Source organism: Mobula hypostoma, chromosome 7 (assembly GCF_963921235.1).
Source record: "Mobula hypostoma chromosome 7, sMobHyp1.1, whole genome shotgun sequence".
Classification (NCBI taxonomy): Eukaryota; Metazoa; Chordata; class Chondrichthyes; order Myliobatiformes; family Myliobatidae; genus Mobula; species Mobula hypostoma.
In genome coordinates, this window is record NC_086103.1 from 79364488 (window position 1) to 79390045 (window position 25558).

Sequence of the window (25558 nt, forward strand, 5' to 3'; positions counted from 1 at the left end):
TAAAGAGGTCTCAACAGAAGAACATCCCCCTGATCATCTTCCCCATGGAACGATATCTTCATACAAGTCCTTCTAAATAGCACTTTACTACTACAATGAGAAGTCTCTGCAAGGGATGCCTACCCCCAAAGAATTTTAAATTTTCTCTTCAACGACATCTCAGTGAAATCCCCTCTGTGATCTCTGCTGCTGTCTGACTCTTTGACCATGCACTCACCCAGACCTGCTACCACAGCCACGGGTCCTAATGAAGGGTCTCGGCCCTCAACGTTGACTGTTTATTCATTTCCATAGATGCTGCCTGGCCTGCTGAGTTCCTCCAGCATCTTGTGTGTGTTGCCTTCTAATTAGCATATGGCCTGGATACATGCTGGACAAGGAAGATGTATCCAACGTTTACTTTGATGAAAATTCAGGGCTTTAGCAAAGAAAGTTCATCTTATGGGACATCTTATCATAAACTGTTCTCTCTGATCTTCCCCATAACACATGGCTGATATTTACACAGCATGACACAGACAGTAAACGGGTTCCAAATCCTATATAAGTTGCTACCTATTACATGAAAGAAATGGGATTTGTTTTCCTCAATACCAGGTACTTGTACATTTTAAAGGAACGAGAAGACAGTTTAGAACTTAGTAGTGGCCACCTGGTGAGTGATTGGCTTTTAAAGGCTGTTCTGGTATGCCACAGGCAGGATTGGAGAGGGAGCACTTTCAGACAGGGATGAATGGTAAATGCTGCTGAATAGCCCCTCCTTGTGGTGCATGGTCTGGGCAGAGAAAACAATCAGCTTCGAAGGAATAGCTCAGAATTTTCATTTTGGCAAACCGCTCCTAACTTGCAGGGGCAGAGCTAAAAGAGGAAGGGCCATATCTGAGGCAATAATATCATGCAGCTTTGATTTGCGTCACTGCCTGTTTATTATAAACAAGTGGAAATGACTGCTTAAACACTACTTAATGAATACAATGTCCTTCAGGAATGCACAGAATCATTTTATTGTGAAGCCTTAATTGATGCTGTTTCAAGCTTTCATTCTCAGCAGTTAAAACCGCACTCTGTAGAATTGTGATGCGCACATCTGTACCTTTTGCTTGTGATGCACACTGGAGGAATCCCTGCTGTTCAGTTCTTTTTCAAAGGTCAAACACTGCAAAAAGTTATTATTAATAAGATCATTTCCTTTGCAACTTTTTAATGATGATTGCTGGTAATGACAATAGAAGCATTTTTGAAGGTGTTATTGAGTCTGATACTGCTTCATTAACATCAATAGAAATGCATTCATTAGCATAGGACACTCACTGGGAGGAGTTATTGAGTCTGACAGTTTGAGAGCTACATTAGCATCATTATAAACAGTCACCCACACAGAATGTTGACTGGGAGCAGTTACTGAGCTTGAAACTGATGGAAGTGGAATAACATCATGAGACGGAGGAACAGAAATTCAATTGCACAACTCTTTTCTTTTTGTCGGCCTTGCGCAATTGGAAATGGACTTTGTGAAGAGTGACATGTGGACCATTTTTGGACCACATTGTGTCCCAACAGAAATTAGACACAACACTTTCCAGAGTGATTCCTCCTTGCGATTTTTGCAGCTTTCATGCGCAGCATGATGCTGGTTCTCTTGCAATTATCTTTTTGGAGCATTTTTGGGAAAACTGGACCAAGTTGCCCAGAGAGAAAGCACTTTTGTGCACCCCTGGGACAACCTTATTTTAACACTGCAGCGTTGGATGAGGACACATGCTAAGGTAAGCCCCTTACTTTGATCCTTGCCCTGTGCATGCCAATCCACTCTCCATTGAACCCTTGGACTAGACCTCTCAACCACCAGGACAATGCAGAATGCAACTCTTTGAGTTAGAGATGCTACTACAATTTGCATAGTGGAATCAGCAACTAAAACAGTTGTTCTGTGTCCTGGTGCATTGTCCACTGGCCATCATGGGGATGGGAGTGATGTAGGGGGTGTGGTCTCTTTTCTCCCCACTCCCAGTTCCTGCTTGCCCCTCCTCTTGCCACATGTTATAATGCCACATGGTTTAATTCCAGTAAATTGATGGACTCCCAAGACAACTGATTCTGAAACACAGGTTATTGATAGATGCAATAGGGCTTCCCTGGGTTGCAGGACCTGTTCTGCTGATAATTATCAGCAATTGTTCTTGTTTGTATATGAATAAATTGCATCTGTTTTAAAAGTCCCTTCCATAAACAAATGTATCCACATGCCCTTTAAAAGTGATTGATCATTTTTTCACTCACAAGTTAAGAATTTCCACAGAATTATGAAATATATCTGAAGCTCTGTCTGATTATGATTGAGATATTTTGTAATCATGTCATAGCCCATTCAATGTGAAATCAATTTGCTGAAATATGGGCAGCAGCAGTCTCTTCCTCTGAGGTCTGACACCATTAGAAAGCATCATAAGCAGGACAAATTCATCCTGCAGTTACCATCTGACCAACCTGCTTTCAATGATAGGCACTTTTCTTGCTTAACCACTGTTCACCAATGCTCATTTTGAGTTTTGCCAGGGCCACAACCCTGGAACAGTTCAAGTTTCTTCAACCCTCCAAACTGTAGTTGGGAATGGTGGTGGGAAATTCATTAACTACAAAAGCCTGAAGTCCTGCACAACCGGGTTCAAGAACAGTGGCTTCCCTTCATCTATTTGACCTTGAGCCAACCAGTACAACCCAAATCAGTATAGTTTATAAACACTATGACTACTTTGTTCAAGGTGCTAAAGTATACTTTTTTAGTCATAGTCATAGTCATACTTTATTGATCCGGAGGAAATTGGTTTTCGTTACAGTTGCACCATAAATAATTAAATAGTAATAAAACCATAAATAGTTAAATAGTAGTATGTAAATTATGCCAGGAAATAAGTCCAGGACCAGCCTATTGGCTCGGGATGTCTGACCCTCCAAGGGAGGAGTTGTAATGTTTGATGGCCACAGGCAGGAATGACTTCCTATGACGCTCTGTGTTGCATCTCGGTGGAATGAGTCTCTGGCTGAATGTACTCCTGTGCCCAACCAGTACATTATGTAGTGGATGGGAGACATTGTCCAAGATGGCATGCAACTTAGACAGCATCCTCTTTTCAGACACCACCGTGAGAGAGTCCAGTTCCATCCCCAAAACATCACTGGCTTTACGAATGAGTTTGTTGATTCTAACTGTATTCTTCCTTGTAAAAATTGTGTTTAATTTATGTATGTTTATTTATGTAATCTTGTGAATGCAGCTTATATGCTGCTATGTACCCTGATGGTGTTGCTGCAATTAAGTTTTTAATTTGCACCTGTTCATACATGTGCTTGTGAGGTGACAATAAACTCAGTTTTGACCTTGAACTGGTGAGTGAGGGAGGCACCTAGTACATCTCAAATCCCTATGATAGAGTCCATGTGTGAATGTTATATAATTGCTGAAACATTTGAAACCACGTTTAGCTGAAGTGCTAATGAAACAATACATCTCGCCTTTCTCTTGCAATCCTCAGCATCACAGAGAACAATTCCATTTACTCCATGTGTCAGCAACAGCTGAGGACCTGGAAGCAGAAAAGGTTTGGGAGTAGACAATGCTCTGACAGGGGTACTGGAGATCGAGCTGCACCTCAAACCAAGCTGTCCCAGTACAGTTTCAACATTGGCATCTTGCAAGTCCTGTGCAATATTCCAGAGGCATGACCCGTTCAGAGAAAGCAGGACCATTGCAATCCAGCTGTTCATCAGTTTATTTAGAGATAGAGCTCTGAACAGGCCCTTCTAACCCAACGATCTGCACTGCCCAGCAACCCACTTAGCCTAATCATGGGATAATTTACAATGACCAATTAACCTACTAACCGGTATATCTTTGGACAGTGGGAGGAAACCGGACAACCCACGCTGTCATGAGGACAATATATGAACTCCTTACCGACCACGCCAGAATTGAACTCCAACTTCGATGCCCCGAGCTCCACATCGGCTTTAAATATACCCAATGACTTGGCTTCCGCAGCGGCCTGTGGCCATGAATTCCTCAGGTTCATCACCCTCGAAGCAGAGTGGATGATGCACAACATTTGATCGTATTTGCAGCTCCTCAGTAAACGCATCAGTACGTGCTCTGAATGGGACCACGGTCAAGGTCAGTGCTCGCAATAGGTTACTGCTTCTGTGTTTTTCTGTGTGAAAATCAGGGAAGCCCCAGTGGAACAGTCCTCCTGCACCAGTCTCAATGTAACAGCTCATCATCACGAGTTCAAGGCAGGTTGGGGATGTGCTTTCTAGCCCTCTCCACAGTTCCTCACTTCCTTATTGCATACCTGTTCTAGATTTATCATAGCATTCAAATCCATTTCAGTGTTGTCATTCGTAAACACAAGGGAATCTGCAGATGCTGGAATTTCAAGCAACACACACAAAAAATGCTGGTGAATGCAGCAGGCCAGGCAGCATCCATAGGAAGAGGTACAGTTGACGTTTCAGGCCGAGACCCCTGGTCAGGACTGTACCTCTTCCTATAGATGCTGCCTGGCCTGCTGCGTTCACCAGCATCTTTTGTGTGTGTTGTTCAGTGCTGTCATTGTTCCATTCGGCTGGTGCGTTGACCTGCCATGGCTCCAACTTACCGTCCTGTAGCAATAGCAAGAGATGAGAAGAGAAACCGCTTTATCAATGACAACTGCAACCCTTCCAGCTTTTCAAAGTCTAAGCAAGTTAACACAAGGCCAGAAGTCATTTAGTGAGGTTGATTTGCTGCTTTTTTTTAATGGTAAATAAGTCAGTGAATTAATTTGTTCTTTGTGTACAATATAATTTGGTATTGTACCATCAAGGGGAAGGAAAGATTTGGAGGAAAGAAAAATATCACAAAATGAGGTGAAATTTTTAACACTTAGTTGGTCAGGCCATTGGCTAAGTGCTTAAGAGAATATGTGTATTTTAATACTAACAAGAGACAATCTGCAGATGCTGGAAATCGAAACAACACCAGGGAAGGAAGTATATCAAGGTGATAGGTGAAACTGGGAGAGGGAGGGGGAGGGGTGAAGTAAAGTGGTGTTTCTTCCTTCCCTCCCCCCACTTTCTTACTCTGACTCCTCATCTTTTTTTCCAGTCCTGATGAAAGGTCTCGGCCCAAAACGTCAGCTGTACTCTTTTCCATAGATGCAGGCTAGCCTGCTGAGTTCCTCCAGCATTTTGTGTGTGTTGCTGTGAATTTTAATAGTTTGGTCTCAGTTCAATGGAGGCCCAGTACAAAGTAATATTTAGCTCCCACTGAAGTAAGTTGTTGGGACAGCTGAGGTGTGAAGGAAGTGTCCTGTAAGACACAGAAGAGCTCGGCACCTCCGGTTGGTAGAAACAAAAATAGCTCGAAATTTATTATTACTGTGATAAGTTTGATGAGGATTCCCTGCTCTCTGTTTGCCAACTAACAGGATCTTATGTGTTGCTGTTGAGTGGCTCACCGAGCTGGCTTGTCAGCTTGCAGATGTTTTGTTACTCAGCTAAGCAACATCATCAGTGCAACTTCGAATGAAATGCTGGTGATCTACATTGTTCGTCTTTTGTGTTATAACATCTTTTGTGTTTTAACATCTAATCCTTCACTGCAATCTTAAAAGTTCAAATAAGTTATTATCGAAGTACTTATATGTCACCGTATAGCCATATAATAACATATAACAATTACAGCACAGAAACAGGCCATCTCGGCCCTTCTAGTCCGTGCCGAACCCTTACTCTCACCTAGTTCCACCGACCTGCACTCAGCCTATAACCCTCCATTCCTTTCCTGTCCATATATCTATCCAATTTAACTTTAAACAACAACATCAAACCTGCCTCAACCATTTCTGCTGGAAGCTCGTTCCACACAGCTACCACTCTCTGAGTAAAGAAGTTCCCTCTCACGTTACCCCTAAACTTTTGCACTTTTACTCTCAACTCATGTCTTCTTGTTTGAATCTCCACCACTCTCAATGGAAAAAGCCTACCAACGTCAACACTATCTATCCTGCTTCATAATTTTAAATACCTCTATCAAGTCCCCCCTCAGCCTTCTATGCTCCAAAGAATAAAGACCCAACTTGTTCAACCTTTCTCTGTAACTTAGGAGATGAAACCCAGGCAATATTCTAGCAAATCTCCTCTGTACTCTGTCAATTTTATTGACATCTTTCCTATAATTCGGTGACCAGAACTATACACAATACTCCAAATTTGGCCTTACCAATGCCTTATACAATTTCAACTTTACATCCCAACTCCTATACTCAATGCTCTGATTTATGAAGGCCAGCATACCAAAAGCTTTCTTCACCAACCTATCCACGTGAGATTCCACCTTCAGGGAACTATGCACCACTATTCCTAGATCCCTCTGTTCTACTGCATTCTTCAATTCCCTACCATTCACCATGTATGTCCTATTTTGATTAGTCCTACCAAAATGTAGCACCTCACATTTATCGGCATTAAACTCCATCTGCTATCTTTCAGCCCACTCTTCTAAGTGGTCTAAATCTCTCTGCAAGCTTTGAAAACCTACTTCATTATCCACAACTCTACCTATCTTAGTATCATCTGCATACTTACTAATCCAATTTACCACCCCATCATCCAGATCATTAATATATATCTGACAAACAACATTGGACCCAGTACAGATCCCTGAGGCACACCGTTAGTCACCGGCCTCCAACCTGACAAACAGTTATCCACCACTACTCTCTGGTGTCTCCCATTCAGCCACTGCTGAATCCGTTTTACTACTTCGATATTAATAACTAATGATTGAACCTTCCTAACTAACCTTCTGTGTGGAACCTCATCAAAGGCCTTACTGAAGTCCATATAGACAACATCCACCGTTTTACCCTCGTCAACTTTCCTAGTAACCTCATCAAAAAATTCAATAAGATTTGTCAAACATGACATTCCACACACAAATCCATGTTGACTGTTCCTAATCAGACCCCGTCTATCCAGATAGTTATATATACCGCCTCTAAGAATACTTTCCATCAATTTACCCGCCACTGACGTCAAACTCACAGGCCGATAATTGCTAGGTTTACTCTTAGAACCCTTTTTAAACAATGGAACAACATGAGCAATATGCCAGTCCTCCGGCACCATCCCCATTTCTAATGACATTTGAAATATTTCTGTCAGACCCCCTGCTATTTCCACACTAACTTCCCTCATGGTCCTAGGGAATATCCTGCCAGGACCCGGAGACTTATCCACTTTTATATTCCTTAAAAGCGCCAGTAGTTCCTCTTCTTTAATCATCATAGTTTCCATAACTACCCTTCTTGTTTCTCTTACCTTATACAATTCAATATCCTTCTCCTTAGTGAATACCGAAGAAAAGAAATTGTTCAAAATCTCCCCCATCTCTTTTGGCTCCACACATAGCCATCCACTCTGATTCTCCAAGGCACCAATTTTATCCCTCACTATCCTTTTGCTATTAATATAACTGTAGGAACCCTTTGGATTTATTTTTACTTTACTTGCCAAAGCAACCTCATATCTTCTTTTAGCTTTTCTAATTTCTTTCTTAAGATTCTTTTTACATTCTTTATATTCCTCGAGCACCTCACTTACTCCAAGCTGCCTATATTTATTGTAGATCCTTCTCTTTTCCGAACGAAGTTTCCAATATCCCTTGAAACCATGGCTCTCTCAAATTTTTAACCTTTCTTTTCAACCTAACAGGAACATAAAGATCCTGTACCCCTAAAATTTCACCTTTAAATGACCTCCATTTCTCTATTACATCCTTCCCATAAAACAAATTGTCCCAATCCACTCCTTCTAAATCCTTTCGCATCTCCTCAAAGTTAGCCTTTCTCCAATCAAAAATTTCAACCCTGGGTCCAGTCCTATCCTTCTCCACAGGTATATTGAAACTAATGATATTATGATCACTGGACCCGAAGTGCTCCCCAACACATACCTCTGTCACCTGCCCTATCTCATTCCCTAACAGGAGATCCAACATTGTTCCTTCTCTAGTTGATACCTGAATGTATTGCTGCAAAAAACTATATTGCACACAATTTACAAACTCCTAGCCATCCAGCTCTTTTACAGAATGGGCTTCCCAGTCAATGTGTGGAAAATTAAAATCTCCCACAACCACAATCTTATGCTTGCTACCGATATCTGCTATCTCCTTACAAATTTGCTCCTCCAATTCTCGCTCCCCATTAGGTGGTCTATAATACACCCCTCTAAACGTCACTACGCCTTTCCCATTCCTCAATTCCACCCAAGCAGCCTCCCTAGGTGAGTCCTTTAATCTATCCTACCAAAGCACTGCTGTTATATTTTCTCTGACAAGCAATGCAACACCTCCTCCTCTTGCCCCTCCGATTCTATCACACCTGAAGCAATGAAATCCAGAAATATTTAGTTGCCAATCACATCCCTCCTGCAACCATGTTTCACTAATAGCTACAAACTCATATTTCCAGAGTATACAACTCTTGAGATTCATTTTCTTGTGGCATGCATAGTAAATTCAAGAATCACAATGAAAGATAAGCAAGCAATGTGCAAGACAACCAACTGTGCAAATACAAACAAAAAGTAAATAAATAAATATCAAGAGCATGAGATGAACAGTTTTTGAAAGTCAGTGCAAAGGTTGTGGGAACAGTTTGGTGATGGGGTGAGTGAAGTTATCCCCCCGGTTCAAGAGCCTGATGGTTTAGGTGTAATAACTGTTCCTGAACCTGGTGGTGTGAGTTGTGAGGCTTCTCTACCTCCTTCCTGATAGCACAGCAAAAACAGAGCATGGCCCATGTGGTGGGAGTCTCTGATAATGGAAGCAACTTTCCTGCAACAGTGCTGTGTCGATGTTAGCCTAGATGACATTGAGAGGCATTAATAGGCAGTCAACCACCTTTCCCCACAGAAGAAGTGTCAAACCTAGAGGGCATAGATTACAAGTAAGCAGTAAACAATGTGGAGACAATCTGAGGAAGGTTTTGTTTTCAGCCTGAGGGCAGCTGGAATCTGGAATGAATTGCTTGAAGAGATGGTGGAGGCAGAAAACCTCATGATTTAGGAGTATCTAGATGAGCGCTTGAAAGGTCAAGGCATAGAAGAAAAGTGATCAAGTGCTGGCAAATTGATTAGTTCGGATAGGAATTTGATAAGTGGCATGGACGGTGCGACTAAGGGCCTGTTTCTTTATTATATGTCTCTGGTGTGCTGAATTCAGACCCACCTAAGTTAGAGGCAAGAACATTACTGATAGCCCACAGCTAATACCAACAGAGAACTGTGATAAGAATACCATAAAAAGGGACATTTTTTAAAGGTGAAATACATTAGTCTGCTTTCCTCAACGTATTTGCTCTGCTTCAATACTGTACGGATTCTTTGTTTTCTAAACAGCACGGAATTTGTCAGGAGTTGCAAGGGACAGTATTATTTTATTATGGGGTGGCACTGTAGCATAGCTGGAACGGCTGCTGCCGCACAGATCCTGTGAGCTGGGTTCAGTCCTGACCTCCGATGCTGATTGTGTGGAGTTTGCACCTTCTTTCTGTGGCTTCCTGAGTTTCCCCAGGTCCTCTACATCACAAAGACGTGTGAACTGGTAGGTAAATTTGCCACTGTAAATCTCCCCAGAGTCCCTCTGACTGATAGAATCTGGGGGGAGATGATGGAAACGCAGTGTGAAATGGCTGGTATGGTAGCATAATGGTTAGCACAATCTATTACCATACAGGAGACCCAGGTTCAATTCCTGCTGCTGGCTGTAAGGAGTTTGTATGTTCAGCCCGTGACCACGTGCGTTTCCTCTGGGTCTTCGGTTTCCTCTCACAGTCCCAAGGTGTACCGGTTGGTAGGTTATTTGGTCATTGTAAGTTGTTCCATGATGAGGCTAGGATTAAATTGGGGGGGTTGTTGAACAGTGTGGCTCAAAGGACCAGAAGGTCCTACACAGCACTGCAGCACTGCATGCTATTAAATAAACAACGAATTTAAAAAAAAGGAAGTATCAGTATAATTTAGTGCTCAATAGTCAGAACAGTCTCAGTAGGCTTGAAGGATCTGTTTCCTTGCTGTATGACTTAATGACAGGAATATAAGTATAAAATGTATTATTTTCCATAAAGAACAAAAATCCATCAGGACCTCCACCTGCATAAGTGTCACAGATTTAAAGTGTTTCCACTTTCCAAGAGAGATTTCTTTAGGAGAGAACAATACAGTGGTCAATTATGACACGCTTCCATCTCATTTATTAATCTGTCGCGCATTAAATTGAATGTCAAAGGGAAGGTAGAGGAAAGGACCATTTTGAAATCAAGTGAAGGCTTTTTAAGGATTGTTCATTCCATGCTGTCACTGGGTTTAGAGTCTGTAATGAATGACATGTCAGCGTTAATGGACAAGAATAAATGATTATGCTAATTCTGAAATTTGCTTTAGTTTAACCCCGTGTTTCCCATACAGTCAGTGCAATGAAATAGAAATAAAACATTAGTCCTATCAAAAGCTTTGTTAGGTTGTGCTCTTATTTCAAATCCTTCAAGATATTGAGAGAACTAAAAGCCAATGAAAGTAATTTCTATGGGGTGAAATATTCCATTGCCCTCTGCCAATGTTATTCAGGCTTGTGCTCTGCAAGGATTGGGCTTTGTCTCGCAGTTCACATGCTGCCGATTTTTCCTGCATGTATATGTATATGCAAGGAAAGAAATTCAATTTATGCAGCACCCTTAATGACCTCAGTACATCCCAAAATGCTTTGCAGCCAATGAGAAATAACGGCCATCTGGGGTTCGAGTTCAAGCTGGAATCTAATTGAGGGTTTCAAATCATGTTTATGCTCCAGGATGAATACACAGGAGTACTTGTATTCAGTTGTAATATAATTGAGAAGCTGAAATATCGATAAAGTAAAATCTGGGAGTGAGTTACAGATTGAAACTTAATTAAGTGATTCACATCTCAGGTGTGAAACTTGAGTAATTTATAACTACCAGAGAGAGAATCAAAGTCATGTCTACAGTGGCATGCAAAAGTTTGGGCACCCCTGGTCAAAATTTCTGTTACTGTGAATAGCTAAGCGAGTAAAAGATGACCTGATTTCCAAAAGGTATAAAGTTAAAGATGACACATTTCTTTAATATTTTAAGCAAGATTACTTTTTTATTTCCATCTTTTACAGTTTTAAAATAACAAAAAAGGAAAAGGGCCCAAAGCAAAAGTTTGGGCACCCTGCATGGCAGTACTTAGTAACACCCCCTTTGGCAAGTATCACAGCTTGTAAACGCTTTCTGTAGCCAGCTACGAGTCTTTCAATTCGTATTTAGGGGATTTTTGCCCATTCTTCCTTGCAAAAGGCTTCTAGTTCTGTGAGATTCTTGGGCCATCTTGCATGCACTGCTCTTTTGAGTTCTATCCACAGATTTTCTATGATGTTTAGGTCAGGGGACTGTGAGGGCCATGGCAGAACTTTCAGCTTGTGCCTCTTGAGGTGGTCCATTGTGGATTTTGAAATGTGTTTCGGATCATTATCCTGTTGTAGAAGCCATCTTCTTTTCATCTTCAGCTTTTTTACAGACAATGTGATGTTTGCTTCCAGAATTTGCTGGTATTTAATTGAATTCATTCTTCCCTCTACCAGTGAAATGTTCCCTGTGCCACTGGCTGCAACACAAGCCCAAAGCATGTTCGATCCTCCCCCGTGCTTAACAGTTGGAGAGGTGTTCTCTTCATGAAATTCTGCACCCTTTTTTCTCCAAACATACCTATGCTCATTGTGGCCAAAAAGTTCTATTTTGAACTTCATCAGTCCACAGGACTTGTTTCCAAAATGCATCAGGCTTGTTTAGATGCTCCCTTGCAAACTTCTGATGCTGAATTTTGTGGTGAGGACACAGAAAAGGTTTTCTTTTGATTTCTCTTCCATGAGGGTCATATTTGTGCAGGTGTCGCTGCACAGTAGAACAGTGCACCACCATTCCAGAGTCTGCTAAATCTTACCGAAGGTCTTTTGCTGTCAAACGGGGGTTTTGATTTGCCTTTCTAGCAATTCTATGAACAGTTCTCTCAGAAAGTTTTCTTGGTCTTCCAGACCTCAACTTGACCTCCACTGTTCCTATTAACTGCCATTTCTTAATTACATTATGAACTGAGGAAACAGCTACCTGAAAACACTTTGCTATCTTCTAATAGCCTTCTCCTGCTTTGTGGCATCATTTATTTTAATTTTCAGAGTGCTAGACAGCTGCTTAGAGGAGCCCATGGCTGCTGATTGTTGGGACATGGTTTGAGGAGTCAGGGTATTTATAGAGCTTTGAAATTTGCATCTCCTGGCCTTTCCTAATGATGACTGTGAACAAGCCATAGCCCTAACAAGCTAATTAAGGTCTGAGACCTCTCAGGGTGCCCAAACTTTTACATGGTGCTCCTTTCCTTTTTTCACTCTAAAATAGTACAAAACAAGAATACTACACTAATCTTGATTAAAATGTTGAAAAGAATGTTTCATCTTTAACTTTATGACTATTGAAAATCAGTTCATCTTCTACTCACTTAACTATTCACAGTAACAGAAATTTTGACCAGGGGTGCCCAAACTTTCGCATGCCACTGTATATAAATGTTGTTCAGTGTGGATTTCTTTTATCATATTGGGGTATTTAGTCTAAACAATTTTCTCATTACTTCCATTCTTCTTGCATTCTGCTTGTGCCCTTTCAAAGAAATTGCAGCCATCGCCAGAGCTTACACTTGTAATCCACATGAACCTTAGGAGAGCTGATGAGAATGTGGGGAGTATAAATTGGTAACAACAGGAATTCTGCAGATGCTGGAAATTCAAGCAACACACATCAAAGTTGCTGGTAAACGCAGCAGGCCAGGCAGCATCTATTGGAAGAGTTTCAGTCGACGTTTCAGGCCGAGACCCTTCGTCAGGACGAGACGAAGGGTCTCGGCCTGAAACGTCGACTGAAACTCTTCCGATAGATGCTGCCTGGCCTGCTGCGTTTACCAGCAACTTTGATGTGTATAGTATAAATTGGTGCTACTTTAGGATTGATGTGACATTTGCTGAAGAATTGATGGGCAGAAGGGCCTCATTCCATGCAGTATAATTGTATGACTCATGTCTGAGTCGCTTTTCTCAGTGAATAATCACTACGGCTTCATTCACACTAGATTGAGATAGCACAGCCTTCAGCTTTCAAATGGATTACCCCTGTGATATATTGAAAGCCATCAATACAGAAGCTTCATGTTGCCTGGTTGGAGTTTGTTTAAACTGTTTACCTTTTGACATCCTGCTGGTTTGGACTTAAGATCATTGGATGCTCAACCCATAAAGAGAATGTTTCCCCTGGCTGAAGGGTCTGGGACTAGGAGGGCACAGTTCCAAAATACAAGGCAGACCACGAGGGACTAAAATTAGGATACATTTCCTCACTTAGGGGGTGATGGTGAACATTTGAAGTATTCCCCTCTAGAATACTGTGGAGGCACAGTCACTGTGTTCAATCAAAACGAAGATTGATAGATTTCTGGAAATCACAAAGACCTTGCCAGAAAATGGTGCTTATTTTAATAAGCAAACGCGAGGGGATGATGGCCTGTTGCTGCTCCTGCTTTTTATGTTCTGAAGATCATGCTTAGCTGGGACACCACATTCTGGGTCAAGCAACCCAGTAGGGTAGTTGGAGTCACCACAGAAACCTGGATTCGATCCTGACCTCAGGTGTTGTCTGTGTAGAATTTGTATGTGACCACATGAGTTCCCTCTCACATTCCAAGCAAATACTGGTGGGTGGTTTAGTTTGGCAGTGGGTGGCAATATCCAAGGGAAATTGTTGAGATTGTCAGAGATATAAACAAATTGCTAAGAGTAGTGTTAGTGTGAATGGGTAGATCATCACTGGCACAGACTCAGAGGGCTATTTCTGCACTGTATCTCTCTTTGGCTTTGAGACACTGCTAATTAAAATAAATGGGTGCATATATCAACTGTAGAAAATGCCAAAGCAGATATTGCTACTTCTCTGTCAAGTACCTGCTCGTCAGGTTTAGTTGCTCTTCTCTTCCCTCATTTAATGTTGTATCTATTACCAGTAATTTGGCCATTGTGTCTCATGGCTCGGGCATCGTTCCAAAGATCTCACAAAATCTAGGGTAACTTACCGGTACAGAACGTAGAGACTTTCTTATCGCATCAGGCATTTAGCCATGGCCTATCTGGGAGAATAAAAAGCATGTCATGGAAATCTTTGAAGAATTTTTTCCTAAGTCCTTGCCAGTGTTACACCCACAAACAGCAAGTCTTTGAACTGATGAACTAATGATTCTTCTCAGTTACTATTTGATGTGTGCAAACTAGTGCGACTTTGCTGAAATTAGAATGTTATCTTCACTTTGGCAAAGTAGCTTATAAAAATAAGCCAGTCTAATGTGCAATGCTCTCACTTGAAGGCCTTTTTCCAGATTTGCTTTCAAACAGCTTCGACTGAGTTTTAGAAATCTTTTGAAATTGTGATGAGAATGAAAGTGAATGTCACAGGAACGAAAAGCTTGTTTCTCAGTCTACTTTACTAACATCTGAATAGCATCATCAGCCTTTTAGTTTTCACAGCCCTTCATGACAGAAAGAAAAACGGATGAATCAAATGAGAGGCATTAATAAATAATTCCAGCATCACTCCGCACCTAGCAGTGATTCCAGCAAATGCTTCACATTCTCTCTTTTTAGCTGCTGGCAATAATTTTGATGCTTTCAAGCTGATAAGGTGGGGTCCTCACATCTGCTGCACGGTTTCTGTATTTTGGTTTTCCCCTTTGAAACAAATATGACCGAATGGTGATCTAATCTGATCATTTTATGCAGAAGTAAAACTCTTGGAGGTTTTTTTCTCTCTGCAGACACGTCTTGTGCACCACCTGAGAAAGTTTAGTTTGTTGACCCCATCCTCTTCTGTCCTTGCTTTTAGATAGATGTGTAACTGTATAATCAGGCATTCAGTTGCTCCTGCCATGTGTTGGAGAGATCTACAAGGTAGTACTTTGTTGTATCAGATGCCAAAAAGAAGATCAGAGAAGTCTTGAAAGGGCAGTGTCACCATTGTACTCAGAATATCTAATGATTTGAGCCTCTTAAGGGTTTTAATGACAAAGATAAAAAATGGTCTGCAGCGGATATACTTATTGCCAAAGTATGACCGCACTTCTGCGGGCAACCTCGTGACATTGCAATGAAAATATGCTGAATAGATAGTTTCTGTGGAGTTAGCTAAAGATGATAATACTGCCACTTTAGGATATTGTTTGTGTCTGGAATTAATCATGTGAGATGTTACTCTATAAGCAACTCTTTGGGGGAAAGAAAGCTTGTTTTTTTGATGAGGAACAAAATTGCTATTTGTTTCCGAGGGTCATTCATCAAATTCTGCAAGTAATTTTCTAGGGCTCTTGTTAGGCTGGATTTAAATTAACCCCGTGAACCTTTGTAAACTGCTCTATTTGTACTGCTCAACACTTCCTCCTGTAAATAACTCTAATCATGAATACAGCTTTTAATAGTTTCAAGAATCCTGTAGCCCCTCCAGCTTTCAGTAAATTCAGTTCACTGATGGTTGTGTCTTCAGACGTCAAAGCATTGAGCTTTGAAACTGCTTCTTGAACCTCATTGCCTCTATCACTTTCTCTTTTCCTTCCTTGAAGTCACCCCTTAAGATTTAACCCTCTGAGGAATCTTTTGGTCACTTGGCCTAACGTCTCATGTTTTATGTTTCTGTCTTCACTTTATTTTGAGCCAAGGACAACTTGGCAATATATATTGAACATTATAGTTACATTGACAATGAAATTAACACTTTGCTTACTACTTGTCAGGTCCAGTCGAGCTTGTTGTCACATGAACAAGAATGGTCAGACAGGGGTAGAAAAACTAGAAGCAGCATCGTACACTTAGACAACACAAAGAGCATAAATTTTACATAAGTTATACAAGACAGTAAAAAAAATGGAAAATGAGATGCTAATGCAAGAGCCCAATTGGAAATAAGGCCATTGTAGTGCAAGGGGTGAACCATACTGTTCCATTGCTGAGGTCGGGCTAGAGTCGTCCAGGTCAGTTCAAAAACCTGATGGTTTTAGGAACGTAGCCTCTGACAGATGCCGCCTTCTTGAGGCATGGCCTCCTGTATTTGCTGTTGATGGTGGGAGAGCTCTGCCTGAGAAGGACCAGGCAGTGTCCACTATTCTCTGCAGTGTCTTGCATACCTGTGCATTGGAATTGCAGTGTCGGGCCATGATGAATACTTTCTGCAGTGCATCTGTAGAAGCTTGTTAGTAGTTGGTTCTCTCGTTCCCTCTTTGATTTCATCCTGCAGTGGTTTCCCAATAAAGAAGTCGACAGTAAAGGATCCAGGTTCAGAACGAGGTACAGAAGCTCAAAGCACTTCAGCTCAGTCGATGTGAGTGCTACCGGGTGATAGCCATGCGATTCTTGGGCAGCGGTGTGACTGATGTTCTTTTGAAGCAGGGAGGGGCTGAAGATAACTCTGAATACTGCAGCCAGTTGGTCAGCTCTGGTTTTTAGTACCCGGCCAGGTACGCCATCAGAGCCTGAGCCTTGCAAGGGTTCACTCTCTTGAAGGATGGACTGACATCGGCCTCTAAGATGGAAATCACAGGGTCACTGGATGCTGTGGGGAGTTGTAGTGTTATTCTGCCTTTAAAAGTATGTGTAAAAGGCACTGAGCTCGTCTGGGTGTGAAGCATCACAGCCACCTATGCTTTTAAGTTTTGCTAGATCTAAGTAGTGGCACACAAACCCTTCCACAGCTGCGGTGCATCTGATTGAGTTTCTAACTTCACGTGGAATTGCCATGTTGCCCTCACCGTTGCTTTCTGTTGGTTATATCCGGACTTCTTGTCGCATTCTGAAATTGGGACCGGACGGCATCCCAGGGCAGGGACTCAGGGTGTGCATGGCACAACCAACAGGTGTGTTTGCGGACGTTCTTAATCTCGCCCTCTCCCAGTGTCGAGTGCCCTCCTGCTTCAAAACATCCACCATTGTCTCAGTACCTAAGAAGACTGAGGAAATATTTCTGAACAACTGGCATCCTGTCACACTCACCTCAATAATAAGAAACTGCTTTGAGAGGCTGGTCAGGGTCTACATCTGCAACTTGCCACCACCCACACTGGACCCCTACAATTTGCCTACCGACACAACCGATCGGCAGATGATGCAATAGCCACAGCTCTACGCACCATCCTTACACATCTGGAGAAGAGGGATGATTATGTAAAAATGCTGTACTTGGACTACCGTACAGCATTCAACACCATAATTCCATCCAGGCTGGACAAGAAGCTCTGAGACCTCGGCCCTCACCCTGCCTTGTGTAACTGGATTGTGGAATTTCTGTCAGATTGCCGGCAGGTGGTAAGAGTGGGCTCCCTCATCTCCACCCCCCTCCTTTACTCCCTGTACACCCAAGACTGTGTCGCCACTCACAGCTCCAATATGCTAATTAAATTTGCAGATGATACTACATTGATTGGCCTTATTTCAAATAATAACAAGACAGCCTACAGGGAAGAAGTCATCGCTCTGATACAGTGGTGTCAAGAAAACAACCTTTCCCCCACTGTTGCAAAAACAAAGGAGCTGGTTGTGAATTACAGGAGGAACAGAGACAGGCTAACCTCTATTGATGTCAATGGGTCTGGGGTTGAGAGAGTGAACAGTTTCAAGTTCCTCGTTATACACATCACTGAGGATCTCACTTGGTCTGTACATGCCGGCTGTGTGGTGAAAAAGCATAACAGCGCCTCTTTCACCTCAGACGGTTGAAGAGATTTGGTATGGGTCCGCAGATCTTAAGGACTTTCTACAGCGGCACAATTGAGAGCATCCTGACTGGCTGTATCACTGCCTGGTAAGGGAACTGTACTTCCCTCAATTGCAGGGCTCTGTAGAGAGTGGTGCGGACAGCCCAGTGCATCTGTAAATGTGAACTTCCCACTATTCAGGACATTTACAGCAACAGGCTCATAAAAGGGGCCCGAAGGATCTCTAAGGACCCGAGTCACCCCAACCACAAACTGTTCCAGATCCTACCATCCAGGAAACAGTACCGCAGCATTAAAGCCAGGGCCAATAGGCTTCAGGACAGTCTCTTTCACCAGGCCATCATGCTAACAAATTCACACTGACACAATTGTATTTCTAAGCTACATTGACTGTTCTGTTGAATATCTAACTGTACATATTATTTATTACAAAGTACTATAATTTGCACATTACACTTTCAGACAGAGACATAATGTAAAGGTTTTTACTCCTCACGTAGATGAAGGATGTAAGAAATAAAGCCAATTCATTCTTTGTAAGAGCTTTGCAAAAGCTTTGACAAATAATTAATGTACACATTTTGGAATGAAATAACAATGAACACATAACCGACAGAAGGAATAAAATCAAAATGAGGGAAGAGGTTGGGAATACTGGAAGATTTTGGAAAGGTGCAAACTATGGCCAAGAATAGATAAGATCAAATATGAAAGGAAAGCACGAAGAAATGAAAACAATATGGAAATATTTCTAGACATATGTAAGATAGGTTAGAAATAGTAAAAGTAAATCTCTTACAAGTAAAAAGAAGATAAATATAAGAGGAAGAGAAAGTTGGTGAGGTCATTAGATTCACTGGGTTACTGGAGCAGGTCAGAATGGATCTGGCATTTCAGTAGAAACCTGGAATTATCCATGTGAGCACTGTTGAAAAAGTAACACACAGCCTCTTCTCTGTGCATTGAGTTGCTTTTCCAGAGTTGCTGGCCACAGTCCTACACTCTGACTCCTGATCTTAGCCACACACTGATCATTGGCTCCCATGCTCAGTGACATTTCAGCCCCTAGCTGCACACATGTCCCCATTCCTGGCCAGGCATCGGCTACTGCCCCCGATCATAGCCACGTTCCTGCCCCGTTCTCCTCTGGGGCTTGCACTGGAGGTCAGTGTGAATCCCACAGTGAAGGGCACTACTCTAGGAATGGAACTCAATTTCCCCGCAGCATGAATCGGAGGAAGTGTGGCAAAAAGGCCAGCTAGCAACAGAAGCTGGGTCTAAGTGAAGGCAATAGTTATCAGTGGCTCATGTTTTTAAAGCAGATGTTGAATAACGTTTCAAATTTCTGTTTATTATTTTCAGTCTTTCTAAGATGCCTGTGAGAAATCTAATAACAACTGATAATTTTGAAAAAAAAATCCTTAAAATAGGAGCGGAAGATATAGAGAGCTGTTTCTTATAGGATCAAAAATCAAAACCAGTTTTAAAATATGCTTTGAAGGGAGAAGGAATTAAAAATCTATGCTAAAAGTCTTTCCAAAGCCTATAAATATAATACTAAAACCAAGATTAAATTATTTCTGGGAACAAAACAGTGTGGTGAGTGGCTGAGAAAGATGCAGAGCATTCAACCCCCAAAGAGTTTCGATGGATTGGCCAGAGGCCAAGATAACCAAATTATGGCTCATTGAAGCAGTGGGCTTGTTAAACTGAATGGCTTTCTCTCATGCAATGCTTCGTTTTTGAACCACAGTGGGTTTTTTCTGCTCTTACATTTGTTTGACATTTTATTTTACTCCTTGGCTTCAGCTGCAGAAGAAGCAATGTTGAGGCTCTCTGGGGGAAATAATCATCGACTCACATCAGGACAGAGGCATTCTTGATTACCAGCCTCTCTCCTTTGTGAAGCTCTTGCTTGTCACAGGATTAGCAACCACAGCTGTTCAGAACTGAAGCTCGTTTTCCACATTTGTTGTTTACCTTGGCTTCCTAATGCACAGTTCAGACTGCAACCTCAATAGTTTAAACAGTTACCAGATCACAGAATAGAATGCCAACTAAGTCGTACAAAACCCTGGTGTTTCTCTTAAACAGCATCAGTGCATTTTTTCCATACATTTGTTTGTAAAAGAAGACATATGTTGATTTCTCAACTGGATAGTATTTTGAGGCACTAGATAATAGAACGAGAAGATCCCAGATTCATTCATCAGCCTGTTCTGGAGTAGTTAATCCAAACCGGGGGCCTATCAGTATATCATCCTTGTCCTTGAAATTTCCTTGAAAAGTTCTTCAACATTAAGATGTTACAGAAATGGAAGTTGTATGTGTTCTGCCTTTGAATGATAACTATTTGACAGGCTTAATGAAGCATTGAGCTCTATGGATACATTGATCAATCATAGGGAAGTATTTGCATTTCAGGCTGCTAAATGGTCTCCTCCCTATATTTTCAAAAGCTAACATTTAGGTACTATTGATAGATATCAAGACTCATTGGAGAATCATGGACCCTTAGAATTTTGAGTGTTAACTTCATTCACACGTGAATATGACCTTGCAGGGATCCACTGATCTTTGTATAAGGTTCACTCACTACAGACTGACAATTGATCATTAGGGAGGGGAGACATAGCAGAAGTAAGCGTAGGGGATTTTCCTAGTTTTATTGTTCAGAAATAGCTGATAAGAAAATTTTCAGGTGGTGGACTGCCTTCTTGAATCGCTACAACTCATGTGGCGTTAGGTAGGGTTCGGGATTTAGCTCCATGTGACACTTATATATCTACAAAAGCATTGAGTTTTCCTAACTTCCATGTCAAAAATAAAGTTAAATGTTCAAAATACTTAAAGTGGAATTCCAAGTTCAACAAATCCAAAGGTAAAATAATTGACAATAAAGCCTTCTTTAAATAATAATCTGGAAATTTCTCTTAACTCATGTTTCATTTATTTTTATTTATTGAGATACAGCGCAGAATAGGCTTCTCCGGCCTTTCCAGCCTTGCTGCCCAGCAACCCCCGATTTAACCATAGCCTAATCACTGGGTGATTTACAATGACCAACTAACCTACCCATTGGTGCATCTTTGTAAACTGGAGCACCCGGAGGAAGCCCACACAATCACGTGGAGTACATACAAACTCCTTACAGGCGATGGCGGGAATTGAACCCCGGGTTGCTGGTACTGTAAAGTGCTGTGCTAACCACCACACTACCATGCCACCCTTTGGGACGTACATGTTGCTGAGAGGGTAGGCAGGGCTGCTGTTTCTCTGCTCCAGTGGTCCAGGTTCAATTCTGACCTCGGATGCTGTCTGTGTGGAGTTTTTATGGTCTCCCTGTTAGGTTATGTGTTTCCTCCGGTGCTCCAGTTTCCAGCCACATCATGCACCGTTAATCAGTTATTACAGATGACCACTGGTGGGGGCAGGAGGTAGGAAATTGAGGGTGGAGTTGATGGACACATGAATGAGAAGAGTTACAGGAAAGTACGAGAGAAAAGGGACTGATGAAGTTGCTCTCAGACCTGACTAGATTGGCAAAGTACCCTCCTATAGAAATAAAAGATAAAGTTGCCTTGAGAAGATGGTGGTGAACTGTTTCCTTGAACCTCTACAATCCATGTCATGAAGGTATTTTGTAGGGTGTGTTAGGTAGGCAGTGACAGGTCTTTTGATTGTATAATGATGATGCAACAGTGATTTATGGATATACCAGTGACTTAGCACTTAGACTCACCTTTCACTATTGCCCATCTTGATTGTTGAAAGTCTTGGTTAGGATCGTATCTGTTGAGGAAGCCTTGCTGAGTCTCTGCACTGTACTCTGTGAATAGGACGTCCTGTAGTAAAGTGGAGGGAGAGGTGGAAGATGTTCACCCCAGGTGGTCAGTTTCACTGCAGATTGCCAACTGCAGCCCAAGTGTGAGTATAAGGCTTAGATGTCCAGTTAATTTTTACACCAACAAGTGTTTTTGAATGAGTCATGACTCCAGAGTCTAGAGAGGGATTCCAATTCAAATCCTTCTCACAGGGAGATAATTTAGGGAGGAAGTGATGCAGTTGATTCCTTTGCTAACCGTGAACTGCCGATAGTTTATTGCTCAGAACTGTGTGAATACATTGAGAAATGAAACCAGCTGGAAGCCAGATTCCAGTGTGTCTGATGTCCCACTCCAACAGACTGGTCATTAACTCCATAGGTGAAAGGTGGAATTGAGGAACTGACTGCACTTCACAAACTAACCACCCATTTCCACCACCACCTCCCCACAATCCCTACTTTCCATTGACCATCTGGCATATTGAGCATAATCATTTTCACTGGAATGGGCCACCAATTCTGTGAAAGAAAGCTGGAAATTGAGTTATTTTATTATCTCGTTATTGTTTTTCATAAAATGTTAATGTATTAATGAGTTTTTAATTAAGAAAACAAAATATTCATGGAATGCCTTTAAAACTGACCTCACAGAAGCTCATGCCGAGGCACTGATTCATATAAAATCTACTGGGTCAGTGCTGTTAACTTCACCTCCATGGGGACTGTGTTCACTTTAGTGAGAAGAGTATGAGCCCTACCTTCGGACGATCCAGCTACAAATTACTCCCGAACCGGCTTTTCTTGTGGGAAGATGAACAAACAGGCAAAACTTCCCAACAATCCAGCAAGGATTCCACTGCGTTGCTGTCTTTACTACAGTGTTCACAGTAAAATCTCATGGCATTTGTGCAGGTGGTGGCCCTGCTTGTAGTAATTGTGGCTGTGCCTATACAAGTTCAGACTGCTGACAAATGTTGTTACTAATTTGTGATACAATGGTTTGTCAGAACTCTCTTTCTTAAATACATTTTCAAATCAACAGATTCAAATCTATGATTTACATTGTGTTTTTCTTTCAAACTCTAGGCCATATGCCATTAATTTCTACATGGTGTAGTATGAAAGTGACTAACGGGTACAAGTACAAATTGTACATAATTAATTTAAAGGCATCCATAATTAATTTAAAGGCATAATTAATTTAAAGTCTTCACTCTCCAGGACGCAGGCCTGGGCAAGGTTGTATGGAAGACCAGCAGTTGCCCATGCTGTGTCTCCCCTCTCCACGACACCAATGTTGTCCAAGGGAAGGGCATTAGAACCCATACAGCTTGGCACCAGTGTCGTCGCAGAGCAATGTGTGATTAAGTGCCTTGCTCAAGGACACAACACGTTGCCCTCGGCTGGGGCTCGAACTCACGACCTTCAGGTCACTAGTCCAATGCCTTAACCACTTGGCCATGTGCCCACGTAATATAGTAAGTAAAATACTATACAATGTAGATTCCTTTTTAAAGTTCAAAGTACATTTATTTTCAAAGTATGTATACATTATACAACCTTGAGATTCATCTCCTTGCAGGTAGCTACAAAACAAAGAAACCCACAAAAAAGTCTGACAAACACCCAATGTGCAGAAAGAGAAAAGAAGCACAAATCATGCAAACAATAAAAGCAAGCAACAGCGTTTAGAGTAAAAGTGAGTCCATCAGACATCCCACCTCTCCCGGAAGTTCCGGGAGTCTCCCGCATATTGATAGTGGCTCCCTCATGCCCGCAAATTATATACAATATCCCGGAAATCGTTTTTTTTGAGAGTGAGTAAGTGAGGGAGCGTGAGAGTGAGAGAGCGAGCAAGAGAGGGAGAGCACGCCATGGCAGAGTGTTCCAAAAAAAGAAAATATAAAATGTACATCACCCTAGACTACATTGAAGTGTACCCCTGCCTAATAGGGGTCAAAAATAATGACATTGTTGCTCGCTGCACTGTTTGCAACAGTGACTTTCCTATTGCCCATGGTGGGTTAAGACTGTAAAAGACATGTTGAGGTGAGTTTAACAGCTGTCATTCATTCATTAGCATAGTTAATGTTATTTAAATTAGCCGGCTAGCTGCTAAAAAGCTACTCTATTGCAGACATCCCACCCCTCCCGGAAGTTCCGGGAGTCTCCTGCAAATTGATGGTGCTAACTCCCTGAAATGAGTTTTTGCAGGGTGGGATGTCTGGTCCATAGACATGAAGCCTGGAGCAGTCAGAGCAGGCCCACAGCCTCAGTTCATCACATAGTGAAGCAAGAGGTCACGGAGTCTGCTGACATGAAGCCCAGAGCAGATGGACCAGGCCCATAACCTCAGCCTTAGTGCAGTGAAGAGCAGAGCAAGCAAGCATCACAGAGCAGTCAGCAGAACTAACTCGCCTCTGGTCCCAGCACCCTGCCTTATCAATGCATCCAGCAGTATCAAAAGTAAATGCATAAACCTGTAGTTCTAAATGTTTTTAATATTTATACATGATTTTAAAAAACACCAATAGTTACAAATTTATGAGGACGTTAGTAGGACTAGAAAATAATGGCTATGAGGAAAGATCAACATAGGAGGCTGTGGGTAGACTCAAGTATGTTGTTTTAGATCAAGTAAACAGAACTAGTTCCCTTTGGCATGGAGTTTCAAGTAATTGGTAAAAAGATTTGAGGAGCAATGAAGGAACATGTTTTCCCGCGGAAGAGGATGAGGGTCTGGAAGCCATGGCCTGAAAAGGAGAAGCTGAACCTTACACCACATTTAGAAAATACTTGGATATGTATTGAAAAAATTATGGCAAAGATCAAAGGCTGGAAGGTGGAATTAAATTGGGTAACATTTTTTCAACTAGTAGTTAACTACATGTTAACGGCTTCCTTGTGTTTTGGAAATTTCCTATGATCTGACAATTTCAATAAATTTAATCTAATTACAGTTGAAGTTGACTCATCCCACTTTGAAGGAAATCTAGGTCATTATGTAAGATTAGTGAAAACTTTAGCAGTGATTAGTTACGTCTTATTTTCAGGAGCACAAAAAATATCTCAGCTATGCCAACGTCCCCGAGGAGCTTGAACATTATGTTTTATAATGGCAGTGAACAAGAGTGAATACAATCCCCTGGTTTTTCTCCACGAGACTAGTTACTGCCACCTTATCAGAGAAGTAACTGCGACAATTCTATTCAGATTTGAAGCTCATTGTCTGCATTGGTTTGGGAGTAAGTTAAACAGGCAAGTCCAAGATGAAGCACTCTCTTATGAACTCCTGGCATTGGAAGGAACAGTTTATCTGGCTGTGGTGGGAGGATCATTTTCTGTCATTGCCATTCAGAGGTACAGTTAACCCCTCAAAGGTGGATTGTTCTCCTTTCAGGAAACTGAACCCAGGGGCGCACTAAAAGAAAAGGCTCGCTAATGGTGTGTGACTGGAAAATTCTACCAACTCAGTCAGTGGCTCAACATACAGGAGATGATTTATCCAGGAAAAGATTTTTCTTAAATGCAAAAATATACTTTATTCCTAATTAGTAAATAGACTCACTAGATGTCTTCCTCTACATTGATACCAAGCTCATTTTTTGACAATGCATCAATTATTTTCGTGTTTCCTCCTTAGACAATGCAAGTATTAGAGGGGTGTTACACAGAGCCCTCAGTATCCAGATGCACCAAGCTTCAGTTGTGTCCCTGAGCACAGACTCCTGCATCTTGGAATGTGCCTGTTAGCTGCGTTCACATATGGACTTCTCCTTAAACTGGAAGACCAAACACTTTTGGCCAGAATAAAGAGCTTCTTTTTTAAAAAATTGTGTT

At 41.7% G+C, this 25558-nt stretch overlaps 1 protein-coding gene across 2 annotated transcripts in view; it reads left to right on the forward strand.

Moving 5' to 3' along the window:
* Positions 1 to 25558, forward strand: part of LOC134349406 (slit homolog 3 protein-like) — a 674478-nt gene that overhangs the window by 281219 nt on the left and 367701 nt on the right. Inside the window, exon 1 of one of the 2 annotated variants that reach the window (XM_063053663.1) lies at positions 4088 to 4168. The exons of the other annotated variant lie outside the window; for it this stretch is intronic. Within the exon in view, the coding sequence (XP_062909733.1) occupies positions 4152 to 4168 (17 nt within the window). The 5' untranslated portion in view covers positions 4088 to 4151. Of the gene's footprint in view, positions 1 to 4087; positions 4169 to 25558 lie in introns of those variants that run through there. 2 annotated transcript variants of the gene reach the window in all.